The following is a 21,518-nucleotide window of genomic DNA, read 5'->3' on the forward strand; positions in this document are numbered from 1 at the left end:
TTAAATAACATACATGTCATACTTACCTGCTCTGTACAATGTTTTTTCACAGAACAGCCCCAATCCTACATTTCTGTACTCCACGCCAGCACGCTAGGTTCCTCATTTTCTGTGTGTGCGACCATAGAAAGTCACTTTCAATGGTGGTACACATGGGGGCTCAATCCCAAGCCAGGTTAATTGTGTTTATTTGACGACAGTAGTAGCCAATGACTTCAGCTGATGCCTCTATGTGCAGTGAAGAGAGAGAGAGAGAAAAGTGTTGCCCCTCTCGGGTACAGTGCTGGATGGAGATCGGACATGCATAAGAATTTAGGGGGGCAGCATTTACAACAACTTTAAGCTCATCTCCTGACATAAACAGTTAGCAAACTTAGTATAACAAAGTCACATGACTCACAACATACACATAGTCTATGAACTGGCCTCCACTCTATCCACCAGCCCTAAAGACAAAGCAGCAATCTTAATTATAATGTGTAACAAATAGTTTCCTTGGGCATTAATATTTTATTGAGCTTCAGTTAAAATGGGGATTGAATATCGCTACCTGTTCTACATTTCGATGTTTATTCATATCAGGGCCTGCATTTTATGATGCATTTATAAATGCAGGTTGTGGTATGGAACCTGCAGCATCCTAAAGAGTTCTCTCTGCTTAGTCCCATAGACAAAACTACATGTTTCTCAGTGGGCTGGACAAAGCTTAAACAGTCCAGCCCAGGTAATTTTGTCTGAGCCTGCAACTCAGGCATACTGAGCTTGAGTCCAAGCTTGGAGGGCTCAGCCTACTGGGAGGCTGAGTGCCTGAAAGAAGTTGCTGATCCAGGAAAACCTCACACAAGCAGTTTCTGTGTGGAACTCCAAAGCTAGGGGACACTTGCGCGCACACACACACACTATAACCTTTGCTGGTCTGATACCTGCTGTCAAAGACCTGGCACACAGACACAAGAAACTCTGTACTACGGAAAGTGAATCGAGCCTGCTTTGTGCTTGTGAAGATGAACAACCATCCAGATACTGTCAGCCAGAGGAGCTGCGGGAGCCAAGTGTTGTGGTATTCTACCTTCCCCTATCTGCAATAAAACCATTGACATGAAACAATTTCAAATATTTGTTGTTTTCGCTAGATATTGGTGTAGTTATTTCCATTTTTTTTGCCTTACCTTGTAATGGACATGTGGCTGCGGTTTATAGCATCATGGTTGATCAATTCCCCTATGCCCATGTATTTCTTCAGCTAGCTTGTTCCTATTTACCAAAGGGACAGGACAACTTCCTGTTCCAGGTCAAACAACATTCAATGCATGCCTTGGCATCAGCACTATGTCGCATTACAAATGTGTAATTACTAATCTTAATACTGGGTAGCTCTCACATGCACCAGTATTAGACTGAGATCCAGGAATTGTGGGATAGGAGTTTCTTTACAGGAAATGTAAGGTCTCACACTACAGACAGAGGTCAGGCATTAGCCTGGACAGTGTTGTGCCAAAAACCACATAATTCTACACAAACATAGATTGCTGACACAGGAATTTTAAGATTTACCCTACTCTATCCTCACACGGGACACCAAAAAAAATAAAAAATACCCTACTACAGAGCGTGCATAAAAGGGCAACAAACATGTTTAAAGCACATCTTACGCAGGTGTAAAACACAAGGTGCAGGTAGGATGTTTACAACTCAGTTGAAGATTTCACTTGTATTTAAAACACAAGACCCTTCTAAATGGAGGCCCCACCAACAAAACAGGAAAAATAAACAGAATACCTTCCCACCCAGTCTCCTAGTTTACCAGGTGCCAAGAGAATACTCATAATTGTCTGGATATTTCACAGGATCCTACTGAAAACAGGGTTACAGGTGTGCGATTCTTAATTATAAGCATTGTGGTGTGGGTGTGTTTGGACACACATAATGCTTTCCTCTATACCCTGACACCAGTGCACATAACTAAATTCCAAGTAGTCAAACACTAGCAGAGTATGTGCATTACCCCCTCAGTGATTAGCCCCTACAGAATGTGTTTACCCATTGGTGACCTACTACCAGCTTATAATAGTTAACCCCTCAGTGATTTGTCAGCAAGGTCATGAGAGATAATCCATCAGTAAACTGTCCCCAGCATATAAGCATTAACCACCTAGTCGCCCAAACACAGTTCTCAGCTTATGTGAATTGACCCTTAATACCCCTGTCCTCAGCCATTGTCTGTTATTCTAGTCAACACTCAGTTCCCAGCATGTGTTTTACACCTTTAGCACCCAGTACCTAATGCATAGCCTTTAACCTATGAGGACCAAGTGTGCAGTTTATACAACCACCAAAACCCAACACAAGTCAACCCCTAAGTGTCCAGGCACTAATCTGTGCTTTAAACCCTCAGCAGTTGGTCCCTAGCACATGTATAATAACCCCTCAGCACCCAGCCCTAAGTGTGTTGCAGAACACAAAAAAAAGACAAAGATTTGGTGGTTATAACATTTGATAAGCACAGGACGTGTCACCTAAGAATTTGGTAAAGAGGTCCTTAAATCAAGATTTAATTTTCAGCATTCCAACACTACAAAGAATGCAGTAAGAACGCAATCAGGGTGGCAAAAAAAAAAAGAATATGAGAGACAGCGGAGGAAAGCAAAAAAAAATCCCATGAAATGTTTTAAATAAATTAACAGTAAAAAAGTGAGATCTGAGCATATTGGCCCTCATAGGTGTGCACAGCCTATTGAATTACCCCACAACTCAAAACGCATGCATGTCGGTATATATGGTGTGGGCAACTACAGGGGGTCCCCGACTTACGAACAAGTTAGGGACTTTAGGTTTGTTCTCAAGTCAAAAATATTCGTAAGTTGGAAACCGCATGTGCAGAACAGCAATTACGTCATTTTGTTTTCCGATGGTCCGTCGAATGTGCCGCCATTGAAAATGGTTGCGCATGCGCAGAATGGCAGATACGTCCCGTTCCTAAGCAGGAGTTGTTTGTAAGTCGGGGACCCCCTGTACATGGCAAATGAGGTTTAATGTTGAAAAATGCACGCACCTAAACCCCTTCACATTCATTCCTATATTTCTATAAGAAAAAATAAAAGTTACTTGCTAGGGGGAGAGCCTCTGGGGGAATCCAGGGTGGAAAATGATCTTGGGGTCTTAGTAGATGACAGACTGAGAAATAGCATGCAATGTCAAGCTGCAGCAAGCAGACTATTAGCATGCATTAAAAAGGGAATTTACTCTAGAGATAAAACTATAATCTTGGCACATTTTAAAACTCTGGTTCGGAAACATCTGGCGTATCCATCCAGTTCTGGTCACCAACAGTGGCGGCCTGTCCATATACTCGGAACTCACCCTCCCTGCGTTCCTTGTATAAGACTGACGGCTGTTTCAGCCAATTAGGCTCCCGGATTCTGGTTATCAGGAACCTGATTGGCTGAAGCTTCACCACGGCAGCAGAAGACATCGAGGAAGGACATGGAAGCTTCAGGTAAGTGCTTTTTACAGGGAAAGGGGCGACAATGGGCACAGAGGCGACAATGGGCACAGTGGCATCATGGGGCACAGTGGTGACAAAGGGCACAGAGGCGACAATGGGCACAGTAGCATCATGGGGCACAGTGCCATCATGGGGCATAGCAGTGACAATGGGCACAGTGGCATCATGGGGCACAGTGGTGACAATGGGCACAGTGGCATCATGGGGCACAGTTGTGGCAATTAAAGGGCACAGTGACATGCACAGTGGCATCAATGGGCACAGTGGTGACAATTAAAGGGCACAGTGGTGACAATTGGCACAGTGGCAACAATTGAGGGGCACAGTGGCTGTGTTTGATGGCATTGCACAGTGGTGACAATTGATGGCACAGTTGCTGTGTTTGATGGCATGGCACAGTGGTGACAATTGATGGCACAGTGGCTGCATTTGGTGGCATGGCACAGTGGCTGCGTTTGATGGCACAGTGGCTGCATGTGATGGGCACAGTGAGGCTGCAATTTTTTTTTTTTTTTTTCGTTTGCACCCCCCCAAAAATTTTGAGCACCAGCCGCCACTGGTCACCAATCCTCAGGAAGGATATGCTAGAACTGGAGAGAGTCCAGAGAAGGTCAACAAAATGAATAGGAAGACTGGAGAACCTCAATTATGAGGAATGGCTACAAGCACTAAACGTATTCTCCATGGAGAAGATGAGAGGAGATACGATAGCAAAATATAAATACATCAATGGTGATCCCAAAATAGGAAAAAACTATTCAGTCCCAGGGAGTGTAAAAAGACACAGTGCCATTCAATTAATTTGGAGGAGAAGCAGTTTAACCTTAAGGTGCATAGGGTTTTTTTTTTTTTTTTTTTACTGTCAGAGCAGTAAGGATGTGGAACTCCTGTAAACAATCAGTGGTGTCTTCAGGAAGTATTGATAGTTTTAAAAAGCGATTGGAAGCGCATCTTCGTTAACACAATTATACAGGGATACGGGAAATGATTATCGACACACACGTTAAACTGGATGGATTGGTGTCTTTATTCAACCTTAACTATGCAACTATGTAACCCACAAGGTAGACTGCAAAGTCATTATGAAGTTACCATATTACAAGAGGAGGAGAAGAGTGGGGCTAGTAAGACTAATTCTATGAAACCCCCAGGATACAAATCCTGGTATTACTTCATAAATGTAGAGGTGAAAGTTGGGAGTGTATTTGAAAAAGGTAGGGATCAGAATACCCCCTGTGTGCCAGAGAAATAAAGACAGACATGTTTGGTAGAGAATGGTAAGGGGGGGGTGCAATACAATGGGAGAGGGGATACAACAGGAGAGAAAGAATGCTAGAACAAGGGAGGAGAAGGACAAGACGACATAAGGTTACAATAGGGAGGATAGGGAAGGTGGCATGAGGTACATACGGTGCTGTGGAATGTACATATTAGGGGAGGAAGAGAGGGAAATCCTTAGAGCATCAATAAAAGACTCAGATGTGCGTAATGGGAGATATCTATCGTTGGAGCATTGGGGAAAATTCTATTTTGGTGGGGACATCTATTGCATCTTGTAAGTATTTTGAAATTTTTCCTTTGTTGTAATGGAATGGCAATGGAATGTTTTTATGTGTCAGAATGAAGGATTTCCCTTTTCTCACTTATTTAATGTACCATGTCAATACTACTTATCTCCACTGACCATCTGGTCCAACAGTGATCACAGCTCCATGAGCCTATTTTCTGCTTATAACGCAACTCTAGAAAAATAAGTCCTCCTTTGCAGTGGTGCTCGGCAAGGTTTACTTGCTCATTTATGTCTTGAAGACCAGGTACAGTAGTTTTGCTTACCCGACACTCTGCTCCCACAGCGTGCTCCACACTGCTAGATCCGTTCTGACAGTCTAAGGTCTTCTGACATCATCAAGACCAATGGAGGGACCATAGTCCTGCAGTGGACATGAGAATGCCAAGAAACTGTCCAGTGTTGGAGTGTTAGGAAGTGTCGTCTGCTGAGGGAGCAGAAGATCGGGTAAGTAAAAGTGTTTTCCCACTTGGTACATCCTTACAGTGAAGGGATGACTTTTAGTTTTCCTGGAGCTGGGCTTTAAACATTTCCTAGCAACAAGAGCAGTCCCATCTTCCATGCCCTATCGTTTTTGGACTTTATGCCACAATCCCTGCTAAATAACATGCTTCAATTGTTGCATCTGCTTTCCAAACTCCATCAGTTTCAATTATACTAATCCTGTTTTATTTTAGTTTGTCCCAACACCCCCTCCCCCCCCCCCCCCCCCCCACCCCACACTCTGTTGTGATGCCAACCACAGAGTCTTCTCCCCTGTTTTAGAACACGCTGCTTCAATTTCAAAGGGCCTTTTCTTAAAAAAAAAAAAAAAAAAGATTACCCTATTCCCCCTCCTCCAAACTCCATTGTATGAAAAGCATGGTTCCCATGCTGCTACTTTAAAAGTAGCCTGTTTTGTGAATTGGTGGCAAATGCATTCAGCATGGCACCAAGTATGGCAGTACTTGGTCAGGTTACCAACATTTATTCACATATTCTGATAAAGACCTTGGGGGGGGGGGGGGGGGGAGGACTACATCAGTCTATTGCTACTCCATCTCTTCCAATCACAGACTGGTGGCAGGGAGGTTACCGAGCTTTGTTGCGTACAGCAGATGTGTATTAGGGCTGCATGAATTTCAGAACTGCCCGAACAGAAATACAAATCCTGGCAGGTAGCATAGCTCCCCCATAGATGGATTTCAAAAGTGTATTTAGTGGTTTATATATAGAAATTCACTCAGGAGAGGCGTGCCATTCTGAGATTATATTTTTTCATAGCATGTTTTGTGTGTTTCGATGTAGAAACAAAACAACCCACTCTTGTGGCAAAAATTAAATAAAAATTCCCTGAAAACTGACGGAGCCTTTCAGAAAACTGCGTTTCCATTTTAAACCTGGTTGCCAAACGCATTGATGCCACAATCACAAAACCATCTTTGCAACATCAGCTATCAATTTATCAACACTGGATTCATGCAATACAACTCTTCAAATACTTAAGACCTATGACTCATTACATGATTTTGATGTGGCTTCAATAGCAAAGTTGTCGGAAAGGAACATGCAACGCACAGATTATTATTCACAAGCAACAGCAAAATAAAAGGATTAAATAAACAAACAAATCAAAACACATTCTGTATGGTTTCAGTGCCTCTGCTGCCCTCTGCTGTAAATAAACGTTAACAGCCGGTATTAAAATCTGAGCTTACTACCACATGAATCCCATGAAGATACCTTAAGCAGGAAAAACTTGTTGGATCCATACTCATTATATATGAAATGTCCAAGAGCAGATATTGTATTCTAGCAGCACAGCCAACATATTACATATAACTAGATGTTCATGTTATACAATCATTGTTACAACCTATAAACATTTATAGTTACAAAACCATTTCTACAAGCCACATTAAGAAAAACTAAATTCAATATATTGAGTTAGGCCTTTTAAATGCATTTCTCCTACCTGTTTTGCTAGTTTAACAGAATCCCGAGTAAGTCTATCCCGTAGCTGAGGATCAAGCTGAGCAGCTGGTGCTATCTCTACCACCTTCTGATGCCGCCTTTGGATGGAGCAATCACGTTCATAAAGATGCACTACATTGCCATATTTGTCACCTGAGGTGCAAAGAACACAGGGAAGCTCATTAAAACAACACCATTCAAGGTACTAATAACTATATATTTATAAGACATTAGAAAAGCAAAACCAATATTTTTCCATTTAATATACTTTCAATTTCCTCTATCATAATAGCACTGGTTTGAGAAACACTGCTTTAGGCGTTCAAATGGGGCCTCTGTGAGCCTCTGCAAAAAAACTGATAAGTCCCATTTGGGTAAATATTTGGTAGACACTGGCCTGATCCTGGCTAGCGCCTTAAAAAAACCAATGATAGAATTTTTCCTAGGAAGACTGACAATGCCGTAATCTGCGCCTTGAGTGTGCTTGCTGCTAGACCTTTCTCCATTCACTCATGGAGAAATTCTAGAACTGAAACTATATATAAAACTTGCTGCACTATATGTGAGCAAAAAATGGTGAAAACAAACAAAATGTCAACCAGTCTGTGACATGTTTCTATGTGAAAATAAATAGTAAATGCAATGTATGGAAATAAAGCTTTTAAGAACATGTCCAAGAGGAAACTAATGACCATTCACCCAAGTGTACCTTCATCGTAATTGAGTAAGATGTGCGTGTACCAGAACTCTAGACTCCACATTATAAGAGTCTAGATAAGCATGGAATCACAAATTGTGGCAAATCCATCCATGTGAAAGAGGTGGAGATAATATCATGGCGTGTCTTGCTGGTTCCTAATCACTCATGGATGTCCCATAAAGAAGAGAAGCGTATCCACATAGAGTAAAACCGTAGGATGGTTTATTAAAAATAAGCGTTGCTAAAAAAAACTTACACAAATCCAGTAAAAATCAAGCAATGCATGTAAAGATTCCAGGTAAGGATCTACAGGTACAGAGATAAAACAAGCATGGTGGCAGACAGACTCTGCCCTACATGCTTAACCAGATGTTTTGGTAAGTGCACATCTTACTCAATCACGATGAAGGTGCACTCGGGTGAATGGTCATTTGTTTCCTCTTGAACACGTTCTTAAAGGCTTTATTTCCATACATTGCATTTACTATTTATCCTCACATGGAAACGTCACAGACTGACATTTTATTTGTTTTCGCAATTTTTTTGCTCACATAGCAAAATTCAGGTTTTATATGTTGTTACACAATGTGTTCTGTTGTGTTATTGCTAGCAGCTTTTTTTTTTTTTTTTGGTTATTTTTTACAATTCAGCTTTTATATGTTACACAATGTGTTCTGTTGTGTTATTGCTAGCAGCTTATTAATTGTTTTGGTTATTTTTTACATATCTTCCTTTATTACCTGCACAGTTATATCATGAATTCAGTTTTATATAGAAATAGTTTTTCTATATATAATTGAAAACTGATTGCAGACTTTTTAAGCAGAAAGGGTGTGACAAACAGGTCGAGCTAGTTCCATTATGGTTTTGCTTCTTATGCCTCCATGTTTTGACAGATATACGACGCTGTTACATGTCTGACAGTATCTGAACATGCTGGTTCTCGAGAAACTGATGGAAGAAAAGGAGGCTCAGGTGTATTGCCTTCAACTCTTTCCAATTGGAGGATTTTCTGGCTTCTCTTTTTGACCATGTATCCTACGCCATTTCCTCTTTGACATGGGCTCTCCACCCCCTCACACTCGTGTCTGTTGTCAGGCGTTTGGTCACGGGAAAAGATCAAGGGAGACCCCTTGACAGATTTTCCCGGTTTACCCATCACAAGTAGCTCTTTGCCCTTGACGCAATCCTGATCTGTTTCTCCAGTAAGAAAGAGACCACGTCTGGAGGAGGGGGCGAGCGTGGAGCTCGGCTTATTGAACCGCCGGTATTGAGGCAGTAACCCCGGGGCTGATATAGCCACTCGAACCGACACTGAAAAGGTTGGATTGAATTAACTTCAGGGCTAACTGAATCTTCTCAATTTTCCCAATTCAACAGCCAACCCAACTTGCCGAGGTGACCTTATGTTTCTTGTAGATTAGTCAGTAACTGTCTTTCGGACACCGCAAACAGCAATAGGTCATCTAAGTAGGGCACAATGGCGATCCCTTTCAGTCTCAGGGGTTCCAAAGCCTCTGCCATCACCTTGGTGAACATACTGGGTGAAGATGAGAGCCCGAAAGGCAGTGCCACAAACTGTAGGTGCTATATTCTCTTCCCTAAGTTGACTGCTAGACTCAGGAACATTTGTGATGAATGTGCGATCGGAATGTGTAAATATGCATCTTGGAAATCGATGGATGCCATGAAACATTCTGGATTAAGCAACTTACTTACTGGCCCAGATTCTGAAAGGGCTTACGACGGCGCAACGCCATGTGCGCCGTCGTAAGTCCTAATCTGGGGCGTCGTTTCTATGCGACTGATTCTTAGAATCAGTTCCACATAGATAACCATTAGATCAGACAGGCGTAAGGCTCTTAAGCTGTCGGATCTTAAATGCAATTTTTTTTTTCGCTGCTAGGTGTCGCCTCCGTCGTTTTCCCGATCGAGTATGCAAATTAGCAAAATACGCAAATTCCCAAACGTAAGCGCGGTCGACGCAGTGAAGATACAACGTTTGCGTTAGATTTGCGACGCGTAAAGTTGCCCCTGCTATATGAGGGGCAACCAATGTTAAGTTCGGTAGTCGTTCCCTCGTCGAAATTTTAAAAATTACGTTGTTTGCGTAAGTCGTCCGTGAATGGCGCTGGACGCCATTTACGTCGAAACCAATGACGTCCTTGCGACGTCATTTAGCGCAATGCACGTCGGGAAATTTTAGGGGCGGCGCATGCGCAGTACAATCGGCGCGGGAACACGCCTAATTTAAATGATCCACGCCCCCTACCCGGATCATTTGAATTAGGCGGGCTTGCGCCGGAGGATTTACGCTACGCCGCAACTTTACAGGAAAGTTCTTTGTGAATAAAGCACTTGCCCGTAAAACTTGCGGCGGCGTAACGTAAACGAGATACGTTACGCCCGCATAGTTTTACGCCGAGATACGAGAATCTGGGCCATTGTGTCCATGCGAAAACATTTGTACCGGAAGGACCGGTTTAGAATCTGTTAAAAATCAAGAAACTGAACTTCCCACGTGTTTTCTTTACTAGGAAGATATGAGAGTAAAACCTCAAGCCCTCCTGCTCCTTGGGGATTTGAACGATGACTTCCTGATTGATCAGTTCCTCTAAGAAGAATTTCATAGCCAGGGGCCTTTTCCTGATCCATTGGGAGATTGGTCACAAGGAATCTGCTTGGGGGTGTCTGGGAAAACTGTAACCTTTCCTGATGATGTTCTGGTCAAAGGGCCTCAATGTTGCTATTTCTCAATGAGGAAGGCAGGCTCGAAGCCTCCCACCCATCGGAAGTGGACCACCATTATTTTTTGCTCTGGAGGCCTGAAGAGCACACCACCTTTTTCTGCTCTACCTCTCTGGGGGTTCCATGCTCTTTCTTTGACCTTGCGCTTTAGCCCTTTGGGATTGTGAAAAAGCACAACATTTTTTTTCTGGCTGAGCATTCATTTTCTTAAAAGGGAAGTTTTTTCTTTTTCTTATCTGCTGTTCTATCCAGCACTGTTTCAAGCTCTGGACCGAAGAGTAAGTATCCAGAAAAAAAATCCCACACAACTTGACTTTTGATGCAGAGTCCCCAACCACGTCTTGAGCCATATAGCACAACTGGCTGTGTTAACGAGAGCAGACGATCTGACCAACACCCTGATAGACTCTGCTGATGCTTCTGCCATATATCTTACTGCTTTTAGAAGGGTAGGATAAAGACAATTTGTAATGGGAGGATCTAGCCACATCCTTTTCCCTCCTCCAAATCCCTTACGGAAGGGGGGCTGCTCTTTCTCTCTTCGTCCAAAACACTTAACTCAACAGACTTTGAGGTGGATGGCAGAGGACTGTGATGGGAGCTCTGCCGCAAACCTGACTCCTGCCCCAATACCTTTTTTCAGAAAGGAACGGGTGGAACCAAAAGTTTCTGCCAATTATTTTCTGACAAAAGAAAAAAGTTCCTTTGCACTGCTTACACAGTCCTACACAGGGGCTTGGGTCATGAGTTTTCAAGCACATTTTTACAAGAGGGGCATTTCCATCCACCTGAGGGAGCTCTTAGTTTTAGCAGTGGCTTTGGCCTGAAAAACATAAAAAACACAGCCATGCCACCATGCGCTGCATGCAGAACCCTGGAGCCAAAACCAAACAAAAAAATAAAGGTGCCATCACAGAGAGAGAGCTCACAAGCCACCTCTCCCCATGATGAATTGCCTTAAAATGTAACCACAGTACCTAAGAAAGAACAAAGAAGGCACCTCTGCACCTCTTACCTGGGCCACTCCTGCTGCCAATATTGCCACCTCCATTGCAGAGTGCGCAGCAGCTGCTGCCCATTCCAAATAGCGAACCCTTCTCCTTGGAAAGAGCACAGTCCCTTTGGTTTCCCTTTAGCGCTTCTGCCATGGCCAGAGTAAACACTATGACTGACGGCATGGTGGAAGGGACTGGATTTAAAGGGTGTTGTCACTACAGTGTTTCCTGTAAAGTGGGCGAAGCTGAGCTCTCTCCAAGATGCGGTCCTGAAAGGGGGGAGGGGAGAAAATGTATCCTAAATATTGCAGGGGGAGAAGAGTGGAACCTCCCCTTTTGGGTGAAAATTAAATTGTTTGCCACAAGTTTTTGGAAGATGAAGGAAAGAAAAGGAAAATGTATTTTCTTTATTTTTACACAAAGTTTCAATGAATATATTTCTATAAATATACTCCAAAACACATTATGATACTCATCCCAAGTATGGGGATACCATGCGTGAGCTTTCTCACAGCCTAGCCACACAGAGGGGGCCAAAAATCTAAAAAGCCCTTTAAGGCTTTCTAGTGGCATAAATAACACATCTAATTTCATCACTACAGATCACATTTTTGAAGGACGCTGGTGTGGCGGTGACCAGGACGCTGGTGTGGCGGTGACCAGGACGCTGGTGTGGCGGTGACCAGGACGCTGGTGTGGCGGTGACCAGGACGCTGGTGTGGCGGTGACCAGGACGCTGGTGTGGCGGTGACCAGGACGCTGGTGTGGCGGGTGACCAGGACGCTGGTGTGGCGGTGACCAGGACGCTGGTGTGGCGGTGACCAGGACGCTGGTGTGGCGGTGACCAGGACGCTGGTGTGGCGGTGACCAGGACGCTGGTGTGGCGGTGACCAGGACGCTGGTGTGGCGGTGACCAGGACGCTGGTGTGGCGGTGACCAGGACGCTGGTGTGGCGGTGACCAGGACGCTGGTGTGGCGGTGACCAGGACGCTGGTGTGGCGGTGACCAGGACGCTGGTGTGGCGGTGACCAGGACGCTGGTGTGGCGGTGACCAGGACGCTGGTGTGGCGGTGACCAGGACGCTAGTGTGGCGGTGACCAGGACGCTAGTGTGGCGGTGACCAGGACGCTGGTGTGGCGGTGACCAGGACGCTGGTGTGGCGGTGACCAGGACGCTGGTGTGGCAATGATAGGGACAGCTTCCATGTGTACAAGTAGTTTGCTTTAACAAGTTTTAGAGGAGACCTCAGGGGTCTAAAAGAGGACCTGCCACTACTACCAGCACATAGGGGGCTTAATAAGCTTGCAAAGAATAGTGAAATATATATTATATAAAATGTTAAAAAAGAATAAAGTGATCCACCCTTTCCTCGCCACATCCATACAGTATATAAACATATATAGACAGGATGAAACACTGATTGCATATTGGATATACCTGCACATGCTAGAGGTGGAATCATTTTAGTGGCCTGATTTTAGTGTAAAAGATGGGCTGCAATGGTTTTAATGGCCTATTTAGAAGTTTGAACATTTTTTATTTGTTTGTAACCAGTTTGCAACTACATGCAATTTTAAGGCTCCATGCACACAGAAGCTGATAAACTGCAGTTTTTAAACTGTTTTTTTAAAAAAGCCCATAAACTGAACTCCATGTTAGCCTATGTGCCCATGCACACATGGGCGTTTTTTAGTGTTAATGAGCTTTGGAGTTTATTGGCTTTTTTCTGAATGTCCGAAATTTGCGTTCAAAGTGCCGTTTTTCGACGGGAAAAAACTCCAAAAAACACAAAACGCAGAAAAAAAAGCTCAAAACGCTGCTCGCCAGCGTTTTTTTATCCATTGAAAAAAAAAAAGCTGAAAAACGCTAATAAACGCTATTGCAAAAACGCTAAAAAACTTTGAAAGGCTCCCTGCAAAGCTACTGGCGTTTTTTTTATAGCTTTTTTAGCTTCTGTGTGCATGGAGCCTAAACCTAGAAGATGTGTTTTTTTATTTAAATTGTTCACAATGGACTTGTACATTAATGTCACCCCAAGTTGGTCGATGAACTTCTAATCACTGTTCTGGAAAATGCCTAACATCTAAAATTAAAAAAAAAAACATGCTTATTTATTGACCATACTTGTGCTGATATATGTATCAAAATCTGCACATATACAGAAACATAGTATATAAAAGGCATTTGAAATTCTCAATACACATTTATAGCAAAATGGCGATTTGTAAGCAGACTGGAAATTCACCCACTGACAGCTGTCACTGAAACAGGTGTCCCCATTGGAAGATATCCACTTTACATTTTTGTGGATGTTGGCCAATTTTAGTGTAAAAAATTTGCCAAGCAGACAAAGGTAGTTAATGGTTGTAAGGGGATAAAAGTTGTGCCCAAAGGATTTTTAAGTAAACACCGCTGAAAGCAAAGTCAAAAGCAGAAGAAGTTGGATTACAAGCAAAAGGAATCTCTTCTTTCTGATTTCCATTTGAAGATCAAGATAGTTAGAGCGATTATGAAAGTTAGTTTATGTAAATGTTCATGTACAGCAGATTTTAACTTGTGTTTTCTTTACATTAGCTTTCATGTGCAAACTATGCCAATTTCATTCATTTTACTAGTGTGGTATTTAGCAACAATTTAGCTCAATTCACAAAAGCAAGAACAATCATATAAGGATCCTTATTTCCAAAAAGGTCACTGCTCTTTTCAGTCCAATGAGAATTGAAAATGAATCCTGTAGCCGAAAAGAAAGATCCTTATCCTGTATTAAATCTTTGGAAGTTCAGCATTTGTATGAAAGTTTAACATCTGTATTATAAAGTTTATTGTAAATATTTTGAAAATATTTACTATAAAGGCTCCATACACACTGGAAAGAAAAATGTTGCTTCTACAAGAGTTTTATGTTCTGCCTGTAGTAGCAACTCAATGTCATCCTATGTATTCATGCACGTTATCACGTTTACAGGCATATTTTGAGATCAATGTTAAGAGGCAAAAAAAAAAAACCTTCTCATTCGCGTTTCTGATTGGAGCTCACTGGCAGAAAAAACTTTAAACTCTCCTAAACTTGTCTAAACTTTGTACAAAAAATGCTTTATATGAAAATGTTTTACTTCAAAGAGAACAGACGTTTTATTTAATCATCGTGTCCATGGAGCATATAAAAATTTAGGTTTGAGGCAATATCAGATAAAGCAGGAGGGTCATTGAGCCTTAAAGGGGTTGTAAAGGTAATAAAAAAAAAAAAATCCCAAAAAGCTTCCTTTACCTTAGTGCAGTCCTCCTTCACTTACCTCATCCTTCCATTTTGCTTTTAAATGTCCTTATTTCTTCTGAGAAATCCTCACTTCCTGTTCTTCTGTCTGTAACTACACACAGAAATGCGAGGCTTCCTCCCTGGTGTGGAGTGTCATGCTCGCCCCCTCCCTTGGACTACAGGAGAGTCAGGACGCACACCACACAGCTTCTTTCTCTATCTGCAATGTAGAGCACATCCTGACTCTCCTGTAGTCCAAAGGAGGGGGCGAGCACGACACTCCACACCAGGAAGAAAGCCTTGCATTACTGTGTGGAGTTACAGACAGAAGAACATGAAGTGAGGATTTCTCAGAAGAAATAAGGACATTTAAAGGCAAAATCAAAGAATGAGGTAAGTGAAGGAGGACTGCACTAAGGCAAAGGAAGCTATTTAGGGGAAAAAAAATGTACCTTTACAACCCCTTTAGGCTGGGTTCACACTACTACACTACTTTCATCCTACTTTGCTCTGCTACATTGGTCCTACATTGATCCTACATTGGTCCTACATCCATCCTACTTTCATGAACAGGATACTACTTTGGTCCGACTTCAATGATATTCAATGGGTTAAAGTAGGATCAATGTAGGACCAAAAGTAGTACAGGGAGCATTTTCAAAGTCGGACCGACTTGTGTAGGACCAGTTAAGACGGCTCTCATAGGGAAACATTGATTTTCACACGTCATGCGACATGAGCTCCCAATGTCGGAGCGTTTGTCGGACAAGTGTGAACCCAGCCTAAATGTGTGATGCCCCCTTGAGAACAACTTGTCTAGACAATACCAGGGACTCAATATGGAACACAAGAACTATTTTTTTACTTTTCCTTTTTTTATTTTTTAAACCAAAGTATAGGCATAAAAGCACCATACACACAAATCACAAGACAAATGTATTTTACTCACCGAGTATCTGCACTTCTATATGACGAGGCTTTTCAACAAATTTCTCCACAAATAAGGCACCGTTTCCAAAAGCTGAAAGCGCCTCTGAATAAGCCCTAGTGTAATTTTCTTCGAGTTCCTAAAGAATTAAGTAATCATTATTACCAAATTAATAAACTACAAACATTTAGCATGTTAGAAAGTCATGATTTAACTACAAAATGAACACTGTAGTTAGTAAAGTAGCCATAGGGTTTTAAGCTGGTTTACAAGGATCCCACTGCCTGATGACCAGCAATGATGATTAGGTGTTGACAGGTCAAAGGTTAACCAATCTAAACACTTAGCCATGACATGAACAGCTTGATGAGCATGTGCAAATCGTAAAGAACGTATGCTTCTTGGTGACCAGCCAGAATTTTACAGGCCATCGTGGTAAGAAACTAAAATGAATTTATGAGCTAGGATCTCTTGGCGGAATATAACGATTTGAAATGATGTACTCCTTTAATATTTCCTTTATAATTAAAATAAATCACCCTGTCACTGAGCATATCGCCTAGTTCGGCAGCACAAGTATAACACAAATAATCATAGTGTTGTGTTAAAGGTACATGGCGGTCAAATATAAACATTTTGTACTAAACCAAGTAATGTTAAAGTGATTGTAAATGCTTTGTTTAAAATGAAAAAACAAACAAAAACACTATACTAAATACTCACCTGCTCTGTCTCTCTCGAGTCCTCCACCAGCGCTCCTGGCTCCTCCCCTCAACGAGTGCCCCCATAGGAAGGGGTTTTCTATGGGGGCACTTGTGCAGGCTTGCTCCCGAGCCTTGCTCTCTGCGTCTATTGACACAGACAGCGGGACTCTGGCGCATCGTTGCTTGCTGAGACAGCAGTGGGAGACAATGGCTTCCATTGCCCCAGCAAAGCCAATGAGATCAGGAAGTGAGGGGAGAGAAAAGAGCTGCAGCACACATCCATCTCACCTGAGAATATTAAACTAACCTGAAGCATGGCCGGTATGGGAGGGATTTTATAGGTTCTAGGGACTGACCTATAGTTTTAAGGGGGAAAAAAACTAAATATATGGATCCTGGAAGTGGTGTGAAAAAGGGGAGGTGCTTCCAAATTGTACATTCCAAAAAACAACCACCAAAGGAAAATGCACCTACAAAGGCTACAGATTTCAATGCAAAATTGAATTTTATTGGACATACATGTGTCAATTAACAATGGCAAAAATGAGGACACTGTTCTTCACTAATACCCCTTGGGGAATAGCTTCCCTTCTTCTATAGTTGGTATTTAGCACATTTTCTTTCTAGTTAACCACATACCGACTAGCGCATGACGATATATGTCGGCACAATGGCGCGGCTGGGTAAATGGACATACAGGTACGTCCCCTTTAAATCGCGGCATTGTGGGCGCGTGCGTGACCGTGCCCGCAGGACTCGATGTCCGCCGGTGTCCCTCGAACGTGTCACTTAACGGCAGAACGGGGAGATGCCTATGTAAACGAGGCATTTCCCTGACAAAACAGATTTACTGCTCCCTGTCATCTGGAGCAGTGAGCTCTGTCATGTAAGTGGTAGCCTATCCCCCCACAGTTAGAATAGCTCCCAAGGACACACTTAGGCCCTTCAGCGCCCCCTAGTGTTAAAACCCTTCCCTGCCAGTGTCATTTACATAGTAATCTGTGCATTCTTATAGCACTGTGTGCTGTATAAATGACAATGGTCCCAAAATAGCGTCAAAAGTGTCCGATGTGTCCGCCATAACGTCACAGTCATGATAAAAATTGCAGATCGCCGCCATTACCAATAAAAAAAAAATCTATAAACCTATTCCCTATTTTGTAGACGCTATAACTTTTGCGCAAACCAATCAATATACACTTATTTCGATTTTTCTACCAAAAATATGTAGAAGATAACTTATCAGGGCAAAACTGAGGAAAATATATATATTTTTTATATATATATATATTTTTTTTTTTGGGGGGGGATATTTATTATAGCAAAAAAGATAAAAATATAAAAAAAAAATTTAAATTGTCGCTCTTTTTGTTTATAGTGCAAAATATAAAAAACGCAGAGATGATCAAACACCACCAAACAAAAGCTCTATTTGTGAGAAAAAAGGACGTAAATTTTGTTTGGGTGCAACGTCGCACATCCGCGCAATTGTCAGTTAAAGCGACACAGTGTCGTATCCCAAAAAGTGCTCTATTCAGGAAGGGGGTAAATTCTTCCGGGGCTGAAGTGATTAAAGATGGTGTGCTATAACCCTGTGTAGAGCTGCACAATTAATAGTTAAAAAAAATATCACAATCTCGATTCAACCGCCTCATAATCTTAATCTGGCATTTCTACAATTCTGTGTAAACAGTGCAGAGCCGATCTCTGCTCACTTACAGCTGTAAAAAAAAAAATAATGTCTCTGCCAAATGTTTATCAGCATTGTTCAGCGATAACTATAAACAATGTATCTTTTGGATCTTTTAGCTCAAAAGGGATAAACTTCGGTCTGTAAATGAAGTCAGTTTAACCACTTAAAGACAAAGGGCCAGATCCACGAAACAGTTACGCTGGCGTATTTATTGATACGCCGCGTAACTTCTAGGTTGCTCCGGCGTATCTTTGTTTTGTATCCACAAAACTAGATACGCCTGAAGCTGGGCTAGATCCGACTGGCGTACGTCTTAGTACGCCGTCGGATTTAAGGTGCATATTTACGCTGGCCGCTAGGTGGCGCTTCCGTCGATTTATGCAAATAAATAAATAGCACACTGCACACTCAGCACATGGAAGCAAAGGTGCCAGTGTGCTGCCTGACCACAATGACATAAATACAACAAACATTTATGTCATTGTGGTCAGTCAGCACACTGGCACCTTTGCTTCCATGTGCTGAGTGTGCAGTGTGCTCCTGTCCATTCAATGAGGGCTGGGCTACCTCCAGTCACCTGCCCCTTATCTATCCATCAGCAGTCATGTGCTCCTACTGAGGAGACTTAAAATGCAAGGTTATAGTTAGGACTGCAGTATACAGAGCGCCTTGACGGGGCCTGCAGCTTACACATGCATTTGCAAATGCGTGCAACTAAACCTCCGTTTTTAACGCACACAGTTAGACAGGTGAATTTGGTTGGTTGCCGATTGGTCGGTAAGTTTGAGCCTGGATATTCTATGTTTTTGTATGTATATGCGCCCTTTCCAGCGCTCCTTATTGTATAGACCAGTCATAGGTAGGAGCAGTGACTTTTGTTTGTTGTACTGTGGTGCAGTTCCTGTGTCTATCAATTATAATGCGACCACAAACAGCAAAAAAAAAATCAAAACCGCAAAAATGTAACCTGGAGTTAAGCTTTAAATGCACCTCTGAATATACTGTGCAACAAGAAATAAGCACACATACTTTATTAACCACGTGTTTATTAATCACTTTATTAATTCATATGTTTGGGAGGGGGAATAGCATTTAATCAGTGAGAAACCTCAAACCAGCATTAGTAAAATCACGCTAGAATTAAAAATATGGATGATTTCATTTATGTAAATACCTTACTTCCTTAATCACAATTTAAATCTTATTTCCTTCTACCACTCTAGGTAATGAGCTCTACTTTGCATTTCAGTGATGATACAAACTTCACCCATTCATTTTCCTGCCCTTAACTCAACAGAGATCAAGGCATGAAATTGTGTTTGCTGGTGCCTTGCTCTGATTTAATTCACAGTTGGAAAGGTCATTTAGGCATTTTTATCAATGCTAAGGTCTTTGATAATCAAATCTGAAGTCACCAGCCATGTTAGGAAAGGGGGGTGGGGGGAAAGTCATTCAAATCTAACCAACAACAATGTAACTGCACAACAAATTGCTGTATTGGTGATTATTGCGCTGTGTATGAACTAGCACCTATATGGTAATGTTTAGCAATATGAAATGAACATGCAGGAGGAGCTGCTCATTTAGGAGTTGTGTCTCAGCTGCTCAATGCAGCTCTTATTAATATTTCTGCAGAACACCATCTGTTACAGCGGGATACATGAAAATTAAACCTTACGGGATACAGAGTTGAGGCCGGCAGCTATAATGGTGGGGGACATTATACAGAGTAAAACTAGGGGAGGATGGGAATATTTATGGCTAGGGAAAACCACCAAGTATTTATCTTAATCAGCTGTAAGGAAGCTAGAGGGCATCGTTAACTAATGAACACAACAGGATAGATGTATGGAAATCTGAGGTAAAGCTAACAAAGAGTAGACGAAATGTGGCATACGCACAAAGAGCTTGCCAAAAACGAAAAAAGAACAACATTAGTAGTAAAGAAATACATTCAAGTTTAGCAATCGCATAAAAAAACATTTGCACGTCAGTCTGAAATCTTCACAGAGATAATATTTCAAGGGCTTGCTCTTAGTGCAGTGACTGCCGATTTTCTGCCTTGCATAAATGCCGGTCACTACTGAGACAATTGTTTTCGGTGTGTCCTGTTCACACTGCAATGCAGCCCGGAGGTGCAGTGCTGAGAGCTGCAGTAAAATGCAGACAAGAAGCATTCTTTTGCAGCACAGAGAAAGGCAACGCATGTCAACCCACAGTTGCGTAACGCATTGAATTTAAATGAGAAATGTAAATGAACCATCAAACATTTTCTGTAAAAAATAAACTATGTGTGGATAACTTTTTTATTTAGGTAGATTTAGGAAAATCTGGTTTATTTAGGGAAAATTCCATCTATTTTGAGATTTTACTGTGAACTTAATCCCCAAGCATTTATGGAAGTAATTAAATGTAACCCTTTGTAACAGAAATATGGCATGCTGCCACTGTTGGACTTCTAATAATGCTAGTTTTTCTGGCTGTTATGCACATGCACCGACTACATTCGTTTCTGAGCAGCAGGAGAAAAACAAAGCATGCAAAGTAGTCCTTATCTATACATCTTTTCTGGGTTAGTAACTCCACGTATTGAATTAAGGTAGTCTCAGAATGACTTCCTTTAACTCAGAAATCCTCATATTTAAACATATACTGGCTATACATTGGTTAATTTTTATACACTTTCAAACAGCATTTGATCACAAACCAATCGTTTTTATTCAAACTATGAAAAAACTAAACTGTTCAAGTTAGGTTGTCTTGATCGGTTTGATTGTGTCTTTGTTAGGCTAGGTTCGCACTTCTGTGGGTGTGGGACTGCGGGTAAATCACACGCTTTCCTACACCAAAATTGGGCTGCTGTTAGCAGATGTACACGGGTGCCATTAATTCTTAATGGCACCCAATGCACTGGAAACGGCAGCTAATCTTCCCATACTGGAAACCACATAGCTCACCCTATTAAGATGTAAGCTCTCAGGAGCAAGGCCATCTTATTTTGAATTGTATTGTTGCTGTACTGTCTCCCTTTATATTGTAAAGTGATGCACAAACAGTTGGAGCTATATAAATCCTGAATAATTTTAAAATGTGGCTTAGCTGCAGCTGTGAGTGTGTTTAGTGCCTAGGCTTTTTAAACATAAATGCAACATATACAGTTTCTTGAAAAAGTATTCATATACCTTGAAACGTTCCACATTTTGTCAAGTTACAACCAAAAACATAAATGTATTTTATTGGAATTTTATGTGACAGACCAACACAAAGTGGCACACAATTGTGAATTGGAAGGAAAATTATAAATGGTTTTCAACATTTACAAATAAATATCTGAAAAGTGTGGCGTGCATTTGTATTTAGTCTCCTTTACTCTGATAACCCTAACTAAAATCTAGAGGAACCAATTTCCTTCCTTCAGAAGCCACCTAATTAGTAGATACAGTCCACCTGTGTGTGATTTAACCTCAGT

The 21,518-nt window shown here is 41.8% G+C and overlaps 1 protein-coding gene across 3 annotated transcripts in view; it reads right to left on the minus strand.

Moving 5' to 3' along the window:
* The window catches only part of PC (pyruvate carboxylase), a 671,516-nt gene that overhangs the window by 421,813 nt on the left and 228,185 nt on the right, over nt 1–21,518 (minus strand). For all 3 annotated transcript variants that reach the window (XM_040328827.1, XM_040328828.1, XM_040328829.1), the window contains 2 exons: nt 15,674–15,791; nt 7,027–7,178 (listed from right to left, as the gene is read on the minus strand). In XM_040328827.1, coding sequence (XP_040184761.1) covers nt 7,027–7,178; nt 15,674–15,791 — 270 coding nt within the window. The remainder of the gene's footprint in view (nt 1–7,026; nt 7,179–15,673; nt 15,792–21,518) is intronic.

This window comes from Rana temporaria, chromosome 11 (genome assembly GCF_905171775.1).
Source record: "Rana temporaria chromosome 11, aRanTem1.1, whole genome shotgun sequence".
NCBI lineage: Eukaryota > Metazoa > Chordata > Amphibia > Anura > Ranidae > Rana > Rana temporaria.